The sequence below is a fragment of the Bombyx mandarina genome, chromosome 17 (genome assembly GCF_030267445.1).
Source record: "Bombyx mandarina strain Sakado chromosome 17, ASM3026744v2".
In the NCBI taxonomy this organism is placed as follows: Eukaryota; Metazoa; Arthropoda; class Insecta; order Lepidoptera; family Bombycidae; genus Bombyx; species Bombyx mandarina.
In genome coordinates this window covers 1415442-1441015 of record NC_143223.1, presented here as the reverse complement: position 1 = coordinate 1441015, position 25574 = coordinate 1415442, and the positions used below count along the sequence as shown (strand labels likewise).

Below are 25574 nucleotides of genomic sequence, written 5' to 3'. Positions count from 1 at the left end.
TAAATAATCCTTAACTTTATAATATGCCTTGTTGCACAAACGTTCCTTAACAGTTTTCTTAAATCTATGAACAGGTAGTAGTTGAACGTTTAGTGGGATCTTGTTGAAAAGCTGTACACCCAGCCCCCTGAAAGAGTTGCTTATTTTCTTAATTCGAGCCGCCGGCAACGCAAGCCTATGTTTGTTCCTAGTGTTCACATTGTGCAAATCGCAGACTCTGGGGAATTCTTCAATGTTTTTACGCGCGTACAATAAATTTTCAAAAATGTATTGGGACGCTAAAGTTAGAATTTTGATTTCCTTAAACTTGTCCCTCAAGGATTCCCTCAGGTGCATATTATAAATAGCACGAATATATTATAATAATAATAATATAGCCTTTTATTCAGATCTTTTAGTACAATGATTTTTTAAACTTAAAAATACTAGCATTAAAATCTTAAACTTAATAAATATGAATAAATGTAAACTAATATTTGTTGCTTGGTTATCTTCCCTAGATCTGTTTGCCAGTCGGCAGAGGCCTCCTCCAACCTTTTCCATTCGTTGTCTTTAGACGTTGGAGGGTTGTGGTCGCTTTCCCCCTCGAGGACCAGTCGGCTTGGGGGAGTTCGTTCCTTTTTTGTTTCTTTATTAAGTTTCTTTGGTTGGTTTTGGTTTCCGTTTGCCGTTCTTTAGTTGCTATTGGTTTTTATTAGTATTAGGCATGTTCGAAAGGGAGCTGGATCTGTATCTCATTAAATCAAAAGCATTTGACCTGTTTGTCTTTATTGTGTTTACGGTTTGTTGCTTTTTTGGTTGATTATTATCTGGAGAAGGTGAAGCGGATATTTCCCTTTTCCTTTTTTCTTGGCTGTAGTTGTTCTCTTTAACAATCAATTTATCATATTTTAGGTATGCTATATTGCCTTTTTGTCTCTCCTCAATTAACTTGGCTTGCAGCTCTTTTCTTTTTCTAACACATCTTTCGAGTAGTCCTCCGCAATGTATATAGTTTTTAGGTTCTTTTTACTTTTGATAATTTCGGTCTTTTTCCAGTTGCTTATAAACGAACACAGTACCGGTCTCGGTTTGTCGCTCTCTCTCTTTCTTTTTCCTAAGCGATAAATTTTGTTGATATCGTATTCTTCCATTTTAATATTCAAATCTTGGTTGAAGGTTTCTTTGAGCTTTTGTAAAAGTTCATAAGAAGATTTTTCGTTTTCTTCTAAGCCGAATACTATAATATTATTGTTTTTCTCAGCCCTCTTGAGATAATCTATTTCTTTTTCCAGTTTTTCTACTTTAGTTTTCAAGTTCTTATTTTCTTCTATAATAGGGATTAGTTTCTCATCCATCTTTTCCATAATACTATTTGTTATAGAGTCCTTTAATTCAGCATTTTGACTTTGCATCTCCATTTTAATTTTTTCAAATAATATTTGAAATTGACCTTCCATCTTATATTATATTATCTACGTGTAACGAACCGCAATAGTAGAATATGGTAGAAATATTTTTCTCAATTAGCAACACTGTTTAATATGTCAGATTTATTGACGTAGGTACAGGACAAGTGTCATTGAGCGAACGATTTGTTGTTTTCGTGTTTTCTAACCTCTAAACCAATAGTTGATATTGTGGTTGTAGATCCGCGATTCCAGTAACCGCACTTCACTGTATGTTTCTAGTCACTTCTGAGAGGTCCCAGCATTGTTTCAACGTATACTAGCAACCAGAAATTACGTTTCGTATTTTACTTCACTTAATTTCACTCGGAGTTAATCACTACGGTGTTGACAGTTCGGATGCCGGAAACGGAAGCCACGAATATATTATAAGGTCTTATAAATAGAGACCTTAGAACTTATATCTCAAGGTGGGTGGCGCATTTACGTTGTAGATGTCTATGGGCTCCAGTAACCACTTAACACCAGGTGGGCTGTGAGCTCGTCCACACATCTGAGCAATAAAATAAAAACAAAAAAAGATTAAAAACAAATCCGTGTACACATAACATTTTAGAAAATAGACAAGCTTTTAAAATGTCCATTTTCCTTCTCTCGAATTTTTAATGTGGTTCTTTCGATTGCTGGATATTGTCGGATGCTGGATATTGTCGACTGACATAAGGCTTCAATAGGATTGCTGCCTATTGAATTTCTGTTTTAAAAATCACCCGTAATGCTAATAGAATTAAGACTTATAATTCAAAATATGTCGGTATCAATAACAACATTATACAGGGATTCGATCAGACAGACTTTGTCTTTTAAAAAAAACAGCGCTCGCGACTCAAATACCTACTTGCCAAAACGTATTTGATGCAACGTTCTTATATTATTGTGTATTTTACGTTGAAGTTGAATGTTTCACATTATCCGCCAAAATTCAAAGACAAGTGATGTAACTGGTAACCCTAATATGGTAACGCCAATAACCGTAATCAATTGCTATTGCTATTCACAATTGAAAACGATTTTTCTTGTCGTTCGTTCTTCTATCAAAGATCAATCAGTTAATAATTCACCCTTTATTCCTTATCCGGTCCCACTCACAAGCACCATTACACAGAGAGCATAACGTTAGAATAATTCATGAAGCGATACAAGAATAAATCCGTACGTAAAGTGCGGAAAGAGGGAAGAAAACTTTCAATAGGCCTCACCATGTTTCAAAGCAAAAAACCCGTGAAAAAGTAAAAAGAACGAATGAATGATTTACTAATGCGCCCGTCTAGTTCATGAGCGACTCCCTAGTCACGTTTTTGTCTTAGATTTTTTTTTTGTTTTTTATTTTTTTTTACTGCCTGGATATGTGGACGAGCTCACAGCCCACCTGGTGTTAAGTGGTTACTGGAACCCATAGACATCTACAACGTAAATGCGCCACACACCTTGAGATATAAGTTCTAAGGTCTCAGTATAGTTACAACGGCTGCCCCACCCTTCAAACCGAAACGCATTACTGCTTCACGGCAGAAATAGGTGGGGTAGTGGTACCTACCCCTGCGGACTCAGAAGAGGTCCTACCACCAGTAAGTGTAATACAGTAAAAGCTTATTATCCGCGCTCCTGTTATTCGCGTGTTCACTATTCGCGAATTTAAAAAATGCGACCCCATTTCCTATACTCGCTGCTAAAAGATTTCTTATTCGTGGAAATCGGTACATACACAATGATAAAATGGATTCCAATATGTACGTATCCAACCGAATATGGTTTGTACAATTACCATTCTATATTCAGTTTCTGTAATCGTGCCATATTTACGGAACATATTGTTATTATACCCCACGAATAAAAAGCTTTTACTATAAAGAGTAATTGATGCCCCTGGACACAATCTTCGTGAAAAAACTCGTACACAGACCTAATGTTAAGTAGGTAGCAAAACTTATAAATACTACATATAATACTAATGATTAATACTAATATTATCCATCGAAACGTACATAGATACAGATAAAGAAGCCCTTATTAACCACCTTAATTGATATTTAGGTATGTTAGGGAACCGACTAAAATTCCCTTCCCTAATCCACGCCATCTATCGGCTTTATGAAGAATTGTAACGCGCTCCCTAGCGGGCGAAGAAAAGAACTGAGTCGACGTTTTCGCACCACGCGCGCATCAATAAAAAAAAAACATTTAAATTCAAAAATACTGTTTTTCGCAAACTTTGCTATTCAACTTGTGCGTGTGTCTGTGTGTCTTAAACTCCAGCATCCACAACAGTGCCCCGGGGACAGAAGACCACAAACAACATCAAGCAAGCATTTGGGAGTACCTTCCCCCTTTTAGTCGGTTTAGTTTTCTGGGAATTCAAATTTAAGTCAACAAGCCTTGTTTATACAACAAGGTACATAATATTGTTACGCCGGTAAAAGTAACGCCATCTATCGCCGCATAGTCGAAAGAATATCGAAGGATTTACTAGCGCCTAGAACGCTCGAGAAGTACAACGCTATCTATTGCCAGACGGCGGAATCAATACTAGAGGTGAGGAATATTCTAGATAATTCTAGGGATGAGGTATCTATACTAATATTATAAAGAGGAAAGATTTGTTTGTTTGTTTGTTTCGAATAGGCTCCGAAACTACTGGACCGATTTGAAAAATTATTTTTCCATTAGAAGCCGACATGGTCCCTGATGAACATAGGCTACTTTTTTTTTATTTTTTTTTATTTTATATTTTTGGTTTCATGTGTGTTTTAATGTTTTCGAAGCGAAGCGAGGGCGGGTCGCTAGTCAACTATAAAGCGTTGCAGGAATGGCACGCAGTCAGTCAGTAATCGGAACTACTCGAAGCAAAACAGCGAACGGATCACCTGAAGCGAAGCGGAACAAGCGAATTGAAAGTTTTAAAGTGTTTTTGTTGAGTGTTTAAAGTGTTCTAAGTATTGAATACAGTTTTTAGTTGTACTTTGGTGGAATTTTATTTATCCCGATCCCCAGCGCGTAACACTATTAATGTAAGTTTTCTAAACATTTGACACCGGCAAAGATTGTTTTGCTTTCGCATAGGCCTCCCGCAAATCCTGCCATAAGTCCCGGTCGTGGCATTTCCAAACGCACATATATGCGATTTATTATGTCTGTACCAGCTTTTAAACTGAAAGACATGACCACTTCGCCCCAGAAACAGGCGGGATGCTGTTACCTACCACCATGTGCGTAACATTACCAATTTTACGGGTTCCATTTTACCGTACAACCAGTAATTGTAAGTATTTCAGCAGCAAATTCACATTTTGATATTTATTTACACTTAGCATCATGATCTTGCTTCAGGAACAACCCATAAAGATGGTTTGAGCTTCAGATATATCAATAAACACATCCTCCTCCTCCGTCAGTCGATCGCTCATTGCTGAGCATCGTGATGCGCCCACCTGTGACCTTTTTTTGTAATTTTTAGCCACTTATGTCACAAATAAACACATCACAAGACTCAAAACTCTTTTTGAATACCCAGACTCGTTCTAAAGATAAGCTTTTTTTTATTGCTTAGATGGGTGGACGAGCCCACCTGGTATTAAGTGGTTACTGGAGCCCATAAACATCTACAACGTAAATGCGCCACCCACCTCGAGATATAAGTTCTAAGATCTCGGTATAGTTACAACGGCTGCCCTACTCTTCAAACCGAAACGCATTACTGCTTCACGGCAGAAATAGGCAAGGCGGTGGTACCTACCCGCGCGGACTCGCAAGAGGTCCTAACACCAGTTTTTTTTTTCTACCTATTCTGATAGCCTTGAGAGACTACTTCAGCTTCACCCTAACGTGTGTAGATGAGCTCACGGGGCTCAAACCGGAGTGTTGCTGACACTGACCCTAGCTAGAGCAGTGCTTCGCAGAATCTACCACCGGATCGGAAACGCGACCCACTGAGAAGATCCGGCGAGAAACTTAGTGGGCTGTGTCTATGGGTTAATTTACTCGTCGGGCCCTTCGTCGCAAGTGATGGGTTCAACGAGGACGGTGACCAGTGCTTGTGGTACCTAAAAGCACCGTTAATGGATCGGGAGGATCTGTAATGACGTGCTTTGGGCGACGTCGACTGTTTATCATTCGATCTACAGGATCGGGTATAGCCCACCAGTAAAAAGCTGTATTCAAATAGTAAAATAAGTCAATCGCCTATCCCTTGAACCAGCAGCTAACCCATCATCGATCAAAACACTTCATATTACATCCACATCTCGCTCCGTCCGGCCTGGGAAACGCCTCATCGAAACTCTACCGAAAACTTAGAAAATGTACTATTCATATTATTTATAATATCCGACATTTAGTCGTCTTGGTTGCTATTACAATGTCTTTGCAATTCGTTACAAACACAAAAGGACACAAAGTAAGTTTTTATTTAAGACGAATACAAAGTATAGAAAGCAGGAGAAAGTAAACAAGAATTAAGAAATAGATAGTTCAAGCAACACAAAGCAGGTACACAAAACAAGAAGTAATAATTAAAAAGGCGTAGCACAGAAAGGTGTCTATGGAGGGATGTTTTTTTATTTTTTTATTTGTTGCTTAGATGGGTGGACGAGCTCACAGCCCACCTAGTGTAAAGTGGTTACTGGAGCCCATGGACATCTACAACGTAAATGCGCCACCCACCTTGTGATATAAGTTCTAAGATCTCAGTATAGTTACAACGGCTGCCCCACCACCCTTCAAACCGAAACGCATTACTGCTTCACGGCAGAAATAGGCAGGGTGGTGGTACCTACCCACGCGGACTCACAAGAGGTCCTACCACCAGTTAAAATGTACTAGCGAAATATTATGGCCGCCGCTATACTGCAGTTATCGCCCGACTATGCTTGTCAATTAATTTTGTTTAGTGTAAATATTGTTTTGTACGATTGTGTGATAAAGTTTAGTGTTATCAATAAGTACGTTTTTGAAATGGTTAGTTTTTTCTAAGACTTAATAAATACCAGAGACAGTGTAATTCATTAATACTATTAATAAGAATTAATCTAACGGAAAGATTTACAAAACGATCATTAGACCTGTCGTGCTGTATGGATCTGAATGTTGGGCGACGAAAATAAAGCATGAAAGAGGAGTGCATGCGACAGAGATGCGAATGTTGAGATGGATGTGTGGAGTGACAAGTATGGACAAGATAAAGAATGAGTATATCAGAGGAAGTGTGAAAGTAGGCGCGGTAATCAACAAATTAAAGAGCAGACGGTTAGCGTGGTATGCACATGTGATGCGTAGAGAGAAGATGCATGTGACTAGGAGATGTATGGAAATGGTAGTGTAAGGTAGAGGGGGAAGAGGTCGACCGAAGAAGACATGGATGGAGTGTGTGAATGACGATATGAGAGAGAGAGAGAGAGAGAGAGAGAGAGGAGTGAGTGTCGAGATGATGGCTGATAGAAGAGAATGGAAGAGAAAAATTAGCTGTGCCGACCCCAGCTAGTGGGACATAGAAGAAGAATTAATCTAAGTGTTGATGTGTAAGTATTAGTGTCGAATTTCGATCATTTCATAAATACCAGTTACGATAAAACATCGTCTGCCGATGCAGTAACAAGAACAAGGCAAGTACAAGTTGAACTACGTAGGATTCCGTTGATTTTTATTAAATACAGCCGATTGTCAATATTTAATATTTAAATTTTGACTTAATAGTTAATTTTTTACTTACTATCTTTTAATATTAAATTATTATTGTCTAATTATAATTGTATAAGATGATAAAAAATTCTTTGCAATAGCTTTACCGCGGCAGTCCCCAAGTGCCATACGTGTTTTTTTTTTTTATTGTACTTCAATTATGTTTATCCCATTCAAACAGCTGAAGAAGTTTTTTTGTCATGATATTTTTCCAAAATTTAAACATCAAATGGCTCTCCTGTAAATTTACAAAAAGGTCGCTTAATCCTTTCACTTCTCGATATGTACTACCCCCTGCCTGAGCCTTTGCTCGTCCACCTGTCCTGGTGAAACTGGAAAGGCTTCCGGGCGCCACCAGTAATATTATATAATACTAGCTGACCCGGCAAACATTGTTTTGCCATATATAAGATTTCTAGGGTATTTCTAGTGTAGAAAAAAAAAACGAACTTATTGTAAGTGTGTAAGGATGTGGTAAATGAGTGAAAGAGGTATGTAGTGCTGTGACCGATGAGGGAATATATAATAAAAATAACAAAACCTCATTCAACCACATAATACCTCATTATAACAAAAAAAAAATGTCCAAATAAAAAAAAGTATGTTAGGGGTGGACAACCCTAATCAATTAGGGGTATGAAAAATAGATAGTAGCCGATTCTCAGGCTTACTGAATATGCATAAAAAATTTCATGAGAATCGGTCAAGCGGTTTCGGAGGAGTATGGGAACGAACATTGTGACACGAGAATTTTATATATTAGATGTAATGTACAGGGGCATACTTATTTATGTTCGAAATTCATATATACAATAGATCATTTTTTACTTAGCAACGGAACCATTAAAAACGATTTCCCAAAATCTAAAACGGTCACAGATTAAAGCCACATTTGGCAGATGAGTCACACGCTATTCGTTGCCAAATCGCTTCTTTCCCCTCTGTTCTATTGAAATTTTATTATCACCTGCATGAGACGTCAATTTATTGGTGATAAAATTGCGATTTATCAAATTTTCATTGGATTTTATCTATTTTATTGCTAACGAAGATCATTAGTAGTCGCTGTATTCACAAGAAGCTACTTATTACACTTAGGTTATTGAGAGAGGACAAAGAAAACATCATTTTTTGTTGAGCCATGTTTCACTTACCCTTGAATTGACTAATAAATTCAACGCCTTAAGATATTTTTTAGCAAATCGATATTAAAATATTAAATCTTTGAAATAGGTTCAGGGATTATCTTTTGTAAGGCAATGGATAGGTGTATAATTATATTTACATATTGAATATACGCCTTTTAATTCCTAGATGAAAATTCTCTGTCAAAGACTCGAAAAGGCTGGTTATATGGTCGATAGAGTGGATCTAATGGGACAACAGTAACTGGATCATATCCCTTTCTTTCTATGGCATCCGTGAATGACAAATTAAACCTAATAGTATTATGAAACAAGTTTTTTTATGGGATTTTATGATTTTATGAACTACCTTTAGGTCATGTCTTATTTTAATAATATTCTTATTTTTATGAAAAGTGATAATATGGAGTGAAATGAAATGAAGATGATTAATTTGAGACATTAATCAACTGGGATGAAATTAAATGAAATGAGATGAGTTGAGATGATATGGGATGAAATATAAATGTCAGTAAAATGGTGGTCATTTACTAAGATTTTTTCAATGGACTTTTTGGAGGATTCCGAGAAGTTACGTCCAGCGGCTTTGTTTCATTTTCCCACATTTGTGCACTTTCACAGATATTAAATATTTAATAAACCAACGTTATTACACATTTAAGCTTGAACAAACACTAAATAAACAAAATAAAACAAATCACACAACTTCACTCCTCGCGTTCCCGCCAAAAAGTCCCATGAAAAAGATAAATAGCAAGATAACCCTCACACTAGCACGGTATGTGGCCTTTTGTGGATCCCACTTTTACTATAGATTTTACGATTAGATATTGCACTATCCGCTACCGTCTTTCTTGGTAGGAACATCAGCGTTTAGGTGCAGATGCTCTGTTCGTATAAGCGCGGGTAGGTACCTACCACCACCCTGCCTATTTCTGCCGTGAAGCAGTAATGCGTTTCGGTTTGAAGGGTAGGGCAACCGTTGTAACTATATTTGAGACCTTAGAACTGATATCTCAAGGTGGGTGGCGCATTTACGTCGTAGATGTATATGGGCTCTAGTAACCATTTAACACCAGGTGGGCTATGAGCATGTCCACCCACCTAAGCAATAAAAAATATATTAAAAAATAAGCTAGGTTTAGGGTTTGCGCCGTGTTTTCGACCTAAACTTAATTTAGTATTTGAAATGAGTGAAAATTGTCATCATGTTATTAAACTCCTTAAGCTTCCATTATTCAGAACAGAAACTGAAGATTGAAGAATCAATCACATAAAATCGCAATTGACCATCTCCGTAATAATTCCCATATCTAAACTACATAAAATGTGTATTTTATCGTGTAATTTGATTCACGAAAAATAACATTACAATCGCAATATCTATATATTAATACGTGAAGCAAAAACTTTGTAACCCTATTTACGATAATTGCGCGGACGGAGGAGTATGAAATTTCCCACACTTATAGAGAATATAGAGACGAAGTACAAGATGCTAATTTTTTTAAATTATGCCTGAAAAAATACATTAAATCAATAAAAGAAACATGACACACACTACCATGTACTTGACACACACACACACACACACCGGCAAATATACTCTTCGTTTATTGTCAAACTTTTGTTATTGTTTAAAATCTGTGCTCAAATTCAGAATAGATTAATATTTATTGTCCTTAATATTATTTGTATATACTGTAGTCTTAGCGAAATTTGTGATTATAGAAAGTAAAAGAATAGTTCTTGACAATAGAATCATAATAATGTTCAAACTTTTAATTCCAATTAATTATATTTGAATTTGTGTCAGCCATATTGGGGGGGGGGGTGCTTACCATAATCGCCACGCTTGGCATGCGGGTTGGCGATCGCAGTGTACTGTTATGATACTCGGAGAACGCTGCTGCCCATTCTCTGGATAATCCCTTAGTTGCCTCTTACGACACCCACGGGAGGAGAAGGGGAGGTGTTATTCTTTTTCGAATGACGGAAGACGTAGCGTGGGTAGGCCTCCCACAAGGTGGGCCGACGACGGGGATAAGCTGGATGCAGGCAGCGCAGGCCCGGTCTTTGTGGCGAGGCTTGGGGGAGACCTATGTCCAGCAGTGGACAGTGGACGTCCATGGGCTGATAGGATAGTTGAATTTCGACTACCGGGGGACCACTAGTTATCGTTAATATACATTGATAGAAAACAACGAATCGTGGAATAAAATGCTTATATAGGCATTCATTTCATTTCATTTAATGTTAAGTAATTTAACGGCCGTCTGGTGTAGTGGTAAGTGACATGGTCACTACACAAGGGGGTCGCGGGTTCGAATCCCGCCAAGGGAAGAAATGACATATATGTGTATAATAAAAATCATACATTTATATTCGTTATCAGGTACCTGTAACACAAGTTCTTTACGAACTTATCACAGGACCAGTTAACGTGGCGTGATTGTTAGTAAAAAAAAAAAAAAATTAAGTAAATTAGTAAAACAGCAATAAAGGCTTATTATTATTATAGGCATTCAGGCAACCCCGATTTTTAAATAAACTAACACTCGCTTATCATCGAACCGATAATATTAGGTTAAAGATCGCGCCCGTCCTTCGGTAATTGCGTTATTCGACTGTAAAAATCAAAAATTAGTCGTATTTTGTCATTTGTCTTCATAAAACGTATTTGTAAAATGTGGTTTAAACTAATAATTATTTCTGTTTTCGGTGTGGGTTGTTCGGTAAGTTGGTTTTAGTACTTTCCACTATACGCCTTCGTAGGGTGCTGGTTTTTTTTTTATTGCTTAGATGGATGGACGAGCTCACAGCCCACCTGATGTTAAGTGGTTACCGGAGCCCATAGACATCCACAACGTAAATGCGCCACCCACCTTGAGATATTAGTTTTAAGATCTTAGTATAGTTATACAACAGCTACCCCACCATTCAAACCAAAACGCATTACTGCTTCACGGCGGAAATAGGCGGGGTAGTGGTACCTACCCGTGCGGACTGACTCCCAAAAGGTCCTACCACCAGTGAAAACTTTCCACTGTATGCCTTCGTAGGGTGCTAGAATTCTTTAGACATATTGCTCGTAAAGAGGTTCACAATCTAGAACAGCTGATGGTGACAGGAAAGTTAGATGGCAAACGTCCCAGAGGACGCAGCCCCACGAGATGGTCGGACCAAATACGATCTTCTCTGAACATCAACTTCCACAATGCCCTTCATGAAGCTAAGGATCGCAGCAGATGGAGGGGAATCGTACGGGAGAAACTGATGCAGCGGGGGAGTCACGACCCTCTGTAATGAGGAAAACGACGCGAGGAGGAGAGGCTGTTGTGGGTTAGAGAAGTGTCTGGTGCCGGAATCCTGTGAGCTCCACTGGTCGTTTCTCTGGAGATTCTGCGAGGAACCAAATGCTGAAGTCCTCGCTACCGATATAAAGTTGAAAAGCTTGTAGTTTTGTAGTCACTGAGCGAATTATTACCCTCTAAAATGGCTTTGACTAGATCCGAATCGTGGCAAAAAACCGCCACAGGACTGCTGCCACGCAAGCGTGCGGCTCTGGAACGACTCTTCAAGAGTAGGAGGCTCAGGAGGTAGCATCAGGTTTCCGTGGAATAGTGTTGTTTCCAATGCCGATTATTTTTTTATGCCAACACCCACCTTGAGACATGTGTTCTAAGGCCTCACTTTTAACAGTACAACGGCTGCCCTACCCTTCAAACCGAAACGCATTAGTGCTTCACAGCAGAAATAAGTAGGGTGGTACCGACCGGTGCGAACTCACAATACGTCCTACCACCAGTAATTACGCACAATGTTATCCGTGGAAGTAAATCGTAAATATTTGTTAAGTAGGTGCGTATTTCACCAGAAAATTTGGTACCCGCCTGCGGGATTCGAACATCGTTGCATACACATACGAATGCACCGGACGTCTTATCCTTCAGGCCACGACGACTTCAAAATAAAATAAAAAAACTCTGACCATTCACCATCTATATCTATACTAATATATAAATCTACAGTGGTTTTTACGGATGTTTCGTTATAACTACTGAACCATGCAACCGATTGACTTGAAACGTGGCATCCATGTAGAAAATACATGTACTTAATGTATAAGCTAATATTTATATGAGTGTTGAACTCCCTAATAATAATGTTAATTTTAAATGCCCACTGAAGCGGGCGAGTACGGCTATTACATACTAAGTGTACAAATCATCGTTACATCGAATATCTCAGTATCTTGAAAACAATTCCACCAGGTAACGACCTCCTTTGATCTACGCGGGGTTGTGAACGGCAATCGCATGGCTGCAGTCCCCCTTGGCATATCCCCAGGTTTTGGAGAGCTGGACGTCGAGGGTATCTGCACAAAATCCGGAGTCGCATGCCTGAATTGTACGCAGGCCATCACGTGCATAGCATTGCCGGGAGGCTGGTTGAAGGTATCTTACCATCACTCATGGAAGAATGACGTAATAAATAATAGTTTAAAAAAAGTAACAAATTACCTACGTTTTTATAGATAATCCAACTAAAAAATAGAATATAAATTTTAATAAATCTGAATTAAAAATAGTGTAAGAAAATATATTTTATTGTAAAAAAAGCGTTATTTATTTTTGATTTTTTAGTTGATTTCAATTCTTTCAAAATATTTTTTTACTATTGAATTGTCATCGGTCCTTAATAAGTATACCAAATTTCGAGTTAATCCGACGTTTTGAAGGGGTTAAAAATCATGTTCAAAGATTCCGTTACAAACATACACACTAACATACATACGTGTGAAGCTAATAAAAGCGTATTAATAAGATAAGTAAAGTGAGTGCTTGTCGAATTTATTCCGAAGGGTCGAACACTTCACAGCCCACTGACACAAATCTTCTAAGTGAGTCGCCATTACAAGCCAGTGGCAAAATCAGCGAAGCACTGCTCTAGCCAGAGCTATTATTAGCAAATCCTCCCAGATCGAGCCCCGTAAGCTCACCTACCCGTCCGCACGTATGTGTAATGTATGCGCATATCTCCCGGCTAGCAACCAGTCATCGTTCTCGTCGCACCCGTCGCTTGTGACGAAGGGCTCGACGAGTAAACTAACCCACAGACACAGCCCACTGAGTTTCTCGCCGGATCTTCTCAGTGGGTCGCGTTTCCGATCCGTTGGTAGATTCTGCGAAGCACGGCTCTTGCTAGAGTTCGTGTTAGCAATGTCGTCAGGTTTGAGCCCCGTGAGCTCACCTACTTTGGTTAAGGTTACACTGAAATAGCCTCTCAAGTCTATCAGCTTAGGTAGGAAAAAAAATAATGTTCTGGAGCGGAGCATGACAAAATTTAGGTTTTTTATAAAGTTTCTCATATTCAGGTCATTCGAGTGGACTCGATTTAAAACGAACCTCCTTATAAACCTCAAATTCTTAACCCGAAGATAATCATAATGTCATGGTCGTTTTCGCTTAGACTTCAGAACTGAGCGCTCATACAGGTCTACCCGTCTGGACTAGTGATAGGATAATTTGTGAACCAACTCCTTTTTAATTGTTTTTTTCTATAAAGATTGATTGAACATTTGTCTCAAATTAGGTTCCTTTAGAGAGCTGTACATCGGACACCACTTGCAACGCCCTCCTAGGAGGTTGTTCCAAGGAGTCCGTACCAGAGTGTGACGTCATGAATCAAAGATTCCACCACAGCTGTGAACAGGTAAGTAATTATTCCCATATAAGTTAAGCCATATAAGTCTAGTCTAGGTACTGAGCTCTCGTGAGGGGCCACTGCGATGCTATAGGCTCCAAGCTGCCAGATTATCTCTTCAAATGCGATAACCCTGCTACTTAAAGTACAATCAACGCACCAAAAATTGCGCTGTAAAAACTATAATTAATTGAAATTATAAGTTTGAACATTATTATGGTTCTATTGTCAAAGACTTTAATATGCTTCAACAATCACATATTTCGCCAAGACTACACTTTAGACAAATATTAAAGACAAACAATATTAATCTATGCTCAATTTGACCATAGACTATAAGCAATAAGAAAAGTTTGACAATAAACAAATATAATGTCAAATACATGGTAGTGTAATATTCTTATTATTGATTTAATGTATTATTATTGCATAATTTAAAAAAAAATAGCATTCTGCTCTCCTTCCCTATAAGTGTGAGCAATTCCATACTCTTCCGTCCGCGCATTTTCCGTAAAAAGGGGTACAAAGTTTTTGCTTCACGTATTAATATATAGATTTATAAATGCCGAAGTTTGTGACGATGAGTGTATGTTGGTTATTGCTATTTGACAAAAAAACTACTGAACGTGTTTTGATGAAGCTTCACACTCTAGTAGCTTATACATAACATTAGCACATAAGGTAATATAATCAATGCAGTATGGGTTGGCGGGCGAATAATATCAATAAATAGTTTTTATACAACGAGCGATCACCACAGCCAAGTCAGACGTGTAAAACTAGTAAGTACAATAGTATCATTTTTTATTATTATTTAGATGGGTGGTCGAGCTCACGGCGGAGCCCATAGACATCAAAAACATTATTGCCTCTTACCTGAGACATTAGTTTTAAGTCACAACTTTATATTAAAACGACTGCCCCGCCCTTCAAACCGAAACGCATTATTTCGTGGAAGAAACAAGCTTCACCACAGAAACAAGCAGTGTGGTAGTAACTACCAATGCAAGATCACAAGACGCGTGTAGCGAGACCGAGTGCGGCCCTGCGCTGAAGCGTCGCACTATATATAATATTCGACGGCACTCGTAAAATGTTACATACCCGATCCTGCGGACCAAATGGTAAACAGTCGACGTCGCCCAAAACACGTCATTACGGATGCTCCCGATCCATTAACGGTACCACAAGCACCAGTCATCGTTCTCGTCGAACCCGTCGCTTGCGACGAAGGGCTCGATGAACGAATTAACCCACAGACACAGCCCACTGAGTTTCTGGTCAGATCTTCTCAGTGGGTCGCGTTTCCGATCCGGTGGTAGATTTCGCGAAGCACTGCTCTTGCTAGGGCCAGTATTAGTAACACTCCGGTTTGAGCACCCTCACCTACATGTTAGGGCGAAGCTGAAACAGCTTCTCAAGGCTATCAGCATCATCATCATTATTTCCTATTACCCTCTGCTGGGTTGTAGGGCTCGAATCAATTTTTTCCACTTTTATCAGCATAGGTAGTAAAAAAAAGCAAAATGTTTTCATTCGGTTGAGTTCGAGACAGACATATGCTGGGTGCTCCACCATTAACATTTGTATTTGATCCCTCTTTAATTAAATAAAAATTGTAATTTGTGGTATCCTTTCACTGTAACGAAACCATACCCGTTATATTCTCTAGAAAATATCGAAGAACGTTTCATTATTCATTATTAACACGCTATTAGCAATCATATAGTCACAGTTAAACAATTTATGCATCTTTTAACCATAAGTAAATTATCGTAAAACCGGCTTTCATTCGAAAAACAAAGGTCAAGGATTCGAAGTAATATTATGAACTAGTGAAATCTGGTCGTGTTTATAACTGTGACTATCGCCCACAGTATGAAAAAAACAATTTATCGAAATTACTTGCACATACACCGTCTATTGCATAAACATATACGGTACCATGTGTAAAAATATTCCCCGAAGTGCCGATAAGCCACTGCAGAAAGTTTTATCACCAAATGTTGTACAGGACGACGCTACGAGATCTACTGGTGGTAGGACCTACTGTGAGACCGCACGAGTAGGTACCACCACCCTGCCTATTTCTGCCGTGAAGCACTAATGCCTTTCGGTTTGAAGGGTAGAGCAGTCGTTGTAACTATACTTGAGACCTTAGACCTTATATCTCAAGACGGGTGGCCGTTTACGTTGTAGATGTTTCTGGGCTCCAGTAACCACTTAACACCAGGTGGACTGTGAGTTCGTTCACCCAGGTAAGCAATAAAAAAAAATCAGAAATTAGGAGATTGGAGGAGAACCAACATAACCGATATAGCCCAAAGGTTGGCGAGGCTGAAGTAACAGTGGGGACATTGGTCGAAGAACAGATGGCCACTGGAGCCGACAAGTCCTCGAGTGGCGATCGCGTACCAGATTACGCAGCGTGGGTAGGCCTCTTGTAAAGTGGACTGACGACTTACTTAAAGATCTGGGGAATCCACTGGATACGGCTTACCCAGGACCAGCCGATCGGCCGACCGACCCAGGACCAACCGACCGGCCTACCGGCGAAACTTTGGCTAGACCTATGTCCAGCAGTGGACTTCTGTAGGCTGATGTTGATGATAATCTATCCATAAAGAATAAACGTACAGAAATACAAACGTTGATATTAATTAATTTACAATATCATAGTTTTGTTAATGTCTTTGATATTTATCGTGTCATTCATTTAAATTTAATTTATAGCTAAATCTAAATTAAAACTTTAGAAATGTCAAAATTATAATAGAAATTAGATAGATAATGTGTCATCGTATTTAATATTATAAGATTGATCTAATATATAAAATTCTCCTGTCACGGTGTGCGTGATTGAACTCCTCCGAAACGGCTCGACCGATTTTCGTCAATCTAAGCGTGCACGGGCCAGGGTGGAGAATCGAACAACATTTTTCATCCCCCTAAATGTTAAGGGTGGTCCACCCCTAAATTTTATTTTTTATTTTTAGACAAAATGTTTTGTTTTTATATTTTTATGATACAGCATACAAAAATACATACAACCCTAAATTTTCACCCCTCTACTATCAACCCTTATTTTTTATTTGTTAATTAAAAACTTTAATTTTTTTGCAAGAATTTTGTTTTTATTTTGTCATGACTTAGAATTAAAAAAATCATATTACTCTGAATTTTTCACCCCTCTACCATCAACACCTATTTTTTATTTGTTAATTTTTTTGGCAAGACTTTCTATTTTATTTTTATTTTGTCATGAATTAAAATAAAAAATCTGATGTTACTCTCAATTTTTCATCGCTCTATGATCAACCCCTATTTTTATTTTATTTTATTATAAGCTTTAATTTTTTTGGTAAGATTTTCATTTTTATTTTTATTTTGTCATGAAATAAAATAAAAAATCTGATGTTACTCTCAATTTTTCATCGCTCTATGATCAACTCCTATTTTTTTTTTTATTATAAGCTTCAATTTTTTTGGTAAGATTTTTTTTTTATTTTGTCATGACTCCACTGACATTTCCACTCTTAAACGATCAACCCCTATTTTTCCATCTCGATTTTAATTTTTTTTTTATTCTATGCACAGATCCGCAATAAGGTTGCAAGATGGCAATCAAATATTATAATTGTAGTACGATAAATTATTATTCAGAGGTTATAATTTCAAGTTCCTTTAATTATGATTTTTTTTAAATTCAATTTGATCTCCCGCCCGTGTCGGTCGACTACTGATCAACTATCAATCGATCAGTTATCCCCGCCAGGTCTCACCACTCATCCAGCATTCTCACGTAGTAGGGATGAGGACGAAGCCGGTCTCACTATACATTTTTCAGCCATGTTTTTTGGTTTTATTTGTGTATCAATCGTAGCAGTGACTGTTATACCTATTATTTTAATTTTTCTGTGCAACTCTCATGTTAATACCTGCTAGTTACCATACTCCTCTGAAACCGTTTGACCGATTTTAATGAAATTTTATATGCATGTTCAGTAGGTCTGAGAATCAGCTACTATCTATTCATACCCCTAAGCGATAAGGTTTGTCCACCCCTAACATTTACTTTTTATTTTTTGAACAATTTTTTTTTTGTATAGCGAGGCATAATGTGGTTGAATGAGGTTTTGTTATTTATTTTTTTGTACGCTAGAAATTCCCTAGAAATCTTATATATGGCAAAACAACGTTTACCGGGTCAGCTAGCATAATATAGCCAGAGCCGGAAAACTTTTACACTGATTCTATGTGCCCGTACGACACATTATTAATGCTTAGTAATCATAAATCTATATATATAAAAGAAAATCGTGTTAGTTACACTATTTATAACTCAAGAACGGCTGAACTGATTTGGCTGAAAATTGGTGGAGAGGTAGCTTAGAACCAGGAGAAGGACATAGGATACTTTTTATCACGTTCTCGTGGGACGTGACATAAAACGTGGTATAACAAAACGCAACTGATATGGAATAACAAAACGCAACTGACAGCTAAACGTAATATATTCTATGGTTATTTATAGTAGAATTTTGAAGTTGACCAGTTGATGTGTTTGAAACAAACCGTGTGGCGGAACAAAGTTCGCCGGGTCCACTAGTATGATATGAAAAAAAACTCTACTAACACTAACTACATAATAACACCCAATGCGTTCATTATTAGTTTTAAAATGAAAGCGACTGTTACTAAATATCTTTAAACGTTTTACTTTTCGACAGTAGATTTTTTATTTGCTATTTTTTTTTTAGATACGTGGGTGACCTCACATCCCACCTGGTGCTAAGTGGTTACTGAAACCTATAGACATATACGACGTAAATGTGCCACCCACCTTGAGATCAGTTCTAAGGTCTCAAGTATAGTTACAACGGCTGCCCCACCCTTCAAACCGACAGGCATTACTGCTTCACGGCAGAAATAGGCAGGTGGTAGCTACCCGCGCGGACTCACAAGAGGTCCTACCACCAGTTTAAACTATTCTCTTAATGTCGGGCTTTTTCAATCTTTTGACCGATTTCAACACATGAGGTGTCATTAGATGTGTCTCAATTGTGAGAGTGTCAGCCGTCATTTCACTATGGAGCCGCGACAAATATCTATATGTCACAGAATACGCAGATATCTTCACTATTTCGTTACACATTATAGTCGGTAATCGTGCAAAGAGGTTGCGCAGCACGAAACGAAGACAGATCCGAGACGTCTTCACTCTTCCTAAGTCAGGTAACGAATGTGTCTCGATTCCACTCGAGACATCTCGACTCGGCCGAAGCACGCCACCCGAACTTCGGTCACCGTTCTCGTCGAACCCGTCGCTTGCGACGAAGGGCTCGACGAGTAAATTAACCCTCAGACACAGCCCACTGAGTTTCTCGCCGGATCTTCTCAGTGGGTCGCGTTTCCGATCCGATGGTAGATTCTGCGAAGCACGGCTCTTGCTAGGGTTCGTGTTAGCAAAATCGTCGGGTTTGAGCCCCGTGAGCTCACCTACTAGTTAAGGTCACGCTGGAATAGCCTCTCAAGGCTACCAGATTAGATAGGAAAAAAAAAGAGTCTACGTTTGACGAGTAGTTGCGGCTCACACCCACTAGATGGCGCGCTTTCGTTTCGTTTGTCGGATCCGGATGCGATATATATATTATTATTATTTATTAATTAGATTTTAACATAGAAAACGAATTTCATTTTTTTTATAAACATATCGCTTACGTTTGCCGCAATGGCCGATGTTCCAACTGCATACAAATTTGAGTTGACTTTTACGCTATCGAGAACGTTAAAAAACTCGCCCTAAGCCCACTGGGATGCGAATATATGCGACCGTCTTATCGTTTAAGCTACGTAAATAAAACATAAATTTATTTTCCTAGGTCGGCGTATTCCCTGACGCTCACGACTGCAGGAAGTTCCACCTGTGCTCGCCTCCTGACGGTTTGCCCGACGGGAGACCAGCTGACCACAGAGCCGCGTTGTGCCCGAGACATTACGGATACGACCCCAGAACCGCACAATGTTCGGTAAAATCTATTTATAGTGCTAACACGGAAACCGGCTTTTATGGTAGCTTTTATGTAGCTGTACCGTATGTTCCATGGGGAGTGCTCTGAGGAATTGTTTGAGGTGATCCCCTCATCTCCTTTTTATCACCACACCTCCCGCCATCGGAGCACAGTTTATCCATATTATCTGGAACCGCTGCGGTCATCGACAGTGTGTTTCCAGAGGTTTTTTTGCCACGTACCATCCGACTATGAAAGAGCTCCCCTCCACGGTGTTTCCCGAGCGCTACGACATGTCCTTCTTCAAACGAGGCTTGTGGGGAGTATTAAGCGGTAGGCAGCGGGTTGGCTCTGCCCCTGGCATTGCTGAAATCCATGAAGGACGGTAACCACTCACCATCAGGTGGGTGGCTGCCTACAAGGGCAATAAAAAAAAAAGCTGCAGTGATATCGTCTCTTAACCTATCCACTGTCCACTCCTAAACATAGGCCACTCCAAATTATCTCCATTGCGGCCGGTCTGGTTGCCACCTACATCCAACGTGACTCAGCGATTTTCACTAGGTCCTCAGTCCATCTGGTAGGTGGAAGTCTCACACTGCGCTTGCCAGTACGTGGTCTCCACTCCAGGATCTTTCTGCCCCATCGGCCGTCCGATCTTTACGCTATGTAGCCTGCAGTGATACGAAAACCGTTATTCCACTACAATTAGAAATTCAACTTCATGTCAGTTCACAGGTCGCTTATGTGTCTATCTACTACTATTTGTGACCTATTCTTGCCGCTAAATATCAACTAGTTAGCTCTGGATACCTATTCAAAAAATACATTGGTAAACTGTAGTAAGTACCTCATTTTTGTGCTCGAAGGTAAAGAGGAAGTGAAGATCTTCCACCGAGCAAGCGTTATTGGTGGGTAGACCGACGCAACGGTCATAATGTTTTCTTTCGAAGCTAGTATATTTTAACTGGGAACAAATCACGCATGGTCAGCCGACCTCAATTTAGGATTCGCTGTGTTATGGGTACCAGAGACTGATGAACATACGAGCTCATGGAGCCCATAGATATTTATAACGTAAATGCGCCACCCACCTCGAAATATCAGTTCTAAGGTCTCAAGTATAGTTACAACGGCTGCCCCACCCTTCAAACCGAAACGAATTACTGCTTCACGGCAGAAATAAGCAGGGCGGTGGTGCCTACCCGTGCGGACTCACAAGAGGTCCTACTGCCAGTAATTACGCAAATTATAATTTTGCGGGTTTGATTTTTATTGCACGATGTTATTCCTTCACCGTGGAAGTCAATCGTGAACATTTGGTGAGTATGTATTTCATTAGAAAAATTGGTACCCGCCTGAGATTCGAACACCGGTGCATCGCTCAACACGTATGCCTCCGACGTCTTATCCTTTAGATCGCCTTTAAAATATTACTAAAGCAATTCAGATTCCGGTCAAATATTCTCTACACTATGATAGCTAGGTATCGTCCCATTTATTTTGCTTGACGAAACCAATCCTATCCTTCAGACCCAACATTATAAGATCTATTAGTCGTCGTTGAAGTCGTCGTGGCCTAAAGGATAAGACATCCAGTGTATTCATATGTAGCGATGCACCCGTATTCGAATCCTGCAGGCGGGTACCAATTTTTTTAATGAAATACGTACTTAACAATTATTCTCAATTGATTTCCACGGTGAAGGAAGAACATCGTGTAATTTAAATCAAACCCGCAAAATTCTAATTTGCGTTATTACTGATGGTAGGACCTCTTGTGAGTCCGCGCGGGTAGGTACCACCACCCTGCCTATTTCTGCCGTGAAACAGTAATGGGTTTCGGTTTGAAGGGTGTGGCAGCCGTTGTAACTATACTGAGACCTTAGAACTCATATCTCAATGGTGGGTGGCGGTATTTACGTTGTAGATGTCTATGGGCTCCAGACACCAATTAACACCAGGTGGGCTGTGAGCTCGTCCACCCATATTATAGCAATAAAAAATAAAAATATTATGCCTACTGCAAAAAAAAAATTGCATACCAATTGAGAGACACGCGTAATGCGGCACGCAAACCCGATCGTGGTCGACCTGATTCAGTTCACCAAATATGCGATAATTAAGTTCGTAATGCAACGAAAATACTTCAAAATACTTGTTCCGCGTTATCGAAAGGCGAGAAACGTGAGTCGAAATGTGTTGTTTGTCTCTCAAGGCTGGTGAATACAAGTTCTTTTTATATTCTTTTTAATGTTGTATGTTTAAGCACAATGTACATGTAGAATTGGAATCGTAATATTGGGTTGGGAACATAAAATTAAACTATTCTACCGCACGGGTAGGTACCACCACCCTGCCTATTTCTGCCGTGAAGCAACCGTTGTACTGTTAAAAGTGAGACCTGAGAACTCATTTCTCAGGGGGGGTAGCGGCATTTGCGTGGTAGATGTCTATGGGCTCCGATAATCACTTAAAATGAGGTGGGTCTTGAACTCGTCCATTCGTCTAATATATAACCAAATGTATGGAAAAATATATCTCTTAAGACCCAACCCGACAAGTCAGTTCGATTAAATCCGCACCGTAATAGAAACCCCATTCCACTAAACCCTTCACGCGGCCAATGATAGGAAAGGCTGGAAAGATATATTAAAAAGCAAAATCCTGTCTAAATATGATGGTCACGACCCTCAGCAGTGAGGAAACGACGCCAGAAGAGAAGACATCTCTTAAGAATACTGTTTGGATAAGAAACGTCGGAAATAATCAAATGAAAACAATATACGCGAGATCGAACTCTAAAAGTAATTTTACGACTCGACTAAACCTAAAATCATACCTTGGTAAGAGAGTGAGGCAAATAAGCAAACTTCTTCCACTGAATATGTATTCGGAACGTTGGTATGCAAGATTGTCATAAAATTAGCGTCAGCAGATGAAAGATCGGCGGGAATTGGTACTGGAGAATTGTATACTCCAGCCTTATAAAAACAGTCGAAATTGCCAAATAAAATCTTCCGGTCTTATTTTAAGAAGAGATACAAGACACATAACTAATCAGTCATTTAATTTGAACATTTTCAGGTACCTTTAGATCACGGGCAATGTAACCAGAGACCAGTACCCAAATGCTTAACGGTCGGCCAAAAGGGACGGCTGAGTGGCAGCCCTAGCCACTACTACGTGTGCTTAGATAAGCATGGCTATCTTCACCCGCAAGTTTTCGTATGCCCTCACGGTTGGATCTTTCGCGAGGCATTCTGCTACCCTGAAAACGTCATCAACAGCGCATCGGACGATTCGGCCAGCTCTGAAGAAATCAAGAGTACAACTATGAGGACTACCAGTACCAGTACCACAACGAAATCAGAGGGATTCTTCTCGACGGAGAAGTCGACGACTTATCCGGCCGACACGTTTTTGGCCGACAAGTTTGACTTTAGTAATTACGAAAGCGTAGACGAAACAAAAAATCAAAGCGGTGACAGTTTCCTAACTTCCCTCGAAAACTTCGGGGACTATAATTTTAATTAGATTAATTTTACGAGTAGATTAAGACATTAAAGGCCAAATAGGATTTCAATGAAAACTACTTTGTAATTTTTAATTAGCTGTAATATGTGTATAATAAATACCTCCATACATAGCATTGTCGATTTTAATGTAGCCCTTTCAGGATAGTATTTATTGAAGGAATAACATCGTGTAATAAAAATCAAACCCGCAAAATTATAATTTGCGTAATTACTGGTCGTAGGACCTCTTGTGGGTCCGCGCGGGTGGGTACCACCACCCTGCCTATTTCTGCCATGAAGCAGTAATGCGTTTCGGTTTGAAGAGTGGAGCTGCCGTTGTACTGTAAAAATTGGGACCTTAGCACTTATATCTCAAGGTAGGTGGCGGCATTTACGTTGGAGATCTCTATGGGCACGAGTGACCACTTAACATCAGGTGGACCGTGAACTCGTCCATCCACCCATTTAAGCAATAAAAAAAATTTAAAAAATTGAACCTTATGTCTCTCATGTTAAAGCCCGATATTGATTTCCGAGGAAACGGTACAAAATACGGTAGGAAAGCAAAGGGCCGTCAGATGTGGGTCGATTAACATTTGACACACAATGACGCGCTAATACTCGTACATATATACATATTGTAAAATGTAAAGAATAATGTATTAGATGAAGTACCGCTAACACGATATATTGTTGGAAAACAATCACGCAGACCTTTGTGCCGCGAGTACAATGATATCAATGCGATCTACGGGCCGAGCCGGGTTAGACGCGCTGCGAATTATAAGCGAAAGCGTTTTAATAATGCTAAAATGACGTTTCAGAGACAGTTTGTGTAAAGCGTGTGTAAAGCGTGGTTTTACTGGTGGTAGGACCTCTTGGGAGTCCGCACGGGTAGGTACCACCACCCCGCCTATTTCCGCCGTGAAGCAGTAATGCGTTTCGGTTCGAAGGGTGGGGTAGCCGTTGTAACTATAATGAGACCTTAGAACTTATATCTCGAGGTGGGTGGCGCATTTACGTTGTAGATGTCTATGGGCTCCAGTAACCACTTAACATCAGGTGGGCTGTGAGCTCGTCCATCCATCTAAGCAATAAATAAAAAAAAAGCGTGGACTGTAATTTGTGCTGGTCGCTTCAATAATTCGACATATTCAGAGAGAAGGTTATTTTTATTTTATTTTAATGTAGTTACAACACGTGCACGTACGACCTGAATTGTTAATTGACTTACAATTACTGTGTTGTCAAAATTACTATTCTGTTTCAAAATTCAAAAAATAGTTATACAAACTTCATGTTTAGAATTGCTCTAAACAATGTTCAAGTGAAACTTATGCCCTAATCTTTATCTATACATATAAATAAAAATGGAGTGTCTGTTTGTAATATTGAAATAACCGCTTTTTACTACATGCATATGAATATATATACGGTACATACACCAAAGTAACATGTTTTACAATTTTTGTCTGTCTGTCTGTCTGTTTGTTCCGGTTAATCTCTGGAACGGCTGGACCGATTTTGACGGGACTTTCACTGATAGGTAGCTGATGACATAAGGAGTAGGCTACTTTTTTTAGACTAGATTTGCCTCTCGGCGTCACCCGCGGTACGATAATAACCGCGAATAACATCGCGGAACTCAGCTAGTTAATAATATAAACAGAGACTTTTTTAGACATTTCACACATAAAATATTGTCATACTGAACTAAATTTTGATGCTTAATAAAGGCTACATTTATAAGTGACCAGTTGCTATTCGTGTATTTCCTACGTATTTTCCCAGCCCTTTTTCATTTGTCAAGCTACCAGAACACGCTTGCAAACCCTTTTCTTTAATCTATATTAATAACTATAACTATATTAATAACCTTGCTTGTTTTATTAATCTTCTTTATTTATATCGTAATATTAAAAATATATGTCGTTTTTGTAGTCTTAGGGTACCCCGCTGGTACATAGGGCCCTCACAAGTTGTCTCCCCTTGACCTTGTCTTGCGCTTGCTCCTTGACATCACTACAGGTCACGTTGGCAGTCCTCATCACTCTCCACGGTGCGTCGCCAAGT

The 25574-nt window shown here is 39.3% G+C and overlaps 2 protein-coding genes across 2 annotated transcripts; one reads left to right on the top strand and one right to left on the bottom strand.

The window, feature by feature from the left end:
• Nucleotides 1-926: 926 nt before the first annotated feature.
• On the bottom strand, nt 927-1400 carry LOC149501069 (uncharacterized). Its single transcript, XM_089734441.1, has one exon. It carries the CDS (start codon nt 1398-1400, stop codon nt 927-929), a length of 474 nt encoding a protein of 157 aa, XP_089590567.1.
• A 9445-nt stretch (nt 1401-10845) lies between these two features.
• Nucleotides 10846-23632, top strand: LOC114244677 (uncharacterized). Its single transcript, XM_028176568.2, has 5 exons — nt 10846-11001; nt 12541-12723; nt 13862-13981; nt 19855-20001; nt 23071-23632. Exons 1-5 carry the CDS (start codon nt 10954-10956, stop codon nt 23518-23520), a joined length of 948 nt encoding a protein of 315 aa, XP_028032369.2. The 5' UTR covers nt 10846-10953; the 3' UTR covers nt 23521-23632.
• The last annotated feature ends 1942 nt before the right edge of the window (nt 23633-25574 follow it).

What these genes read in the sequence shown, in the direction of transcription:
- LOC149501069 (XM_089734441.1), bottom strand. Translation starts at nt 1,400, where the DNA reads ATGGAGATGCAAAGTCAAAATGCTGAATTAAAGGACTCTATAACAAAT.
- LOC114244677 (XM_028176568.2), top strand. Translation starts at nt 10,954, where the DNA reads ATGTGGTTTAAACTAATAATTATTTCTGTTTTCGGTGTGGGTTGTTCG. An exon ending in TTTTCGGTGTGGGTTGTTCG is followed by an intron (nt 11,002 to 12,540) that starts GTAAGTTGGTTT and finishes CAATTCCACCAG; the next exon opens with GTAACGACCTCCTTTGATCT. An exon ending in CCAGAACCGCACAATGTTCG is followed by an intron (nt 20,002 to 23,070) that starts GTAAAATCTATT and finishes GAACATTTTCAG; the next exon opens with GTACCTTTAGATCACGGGCA.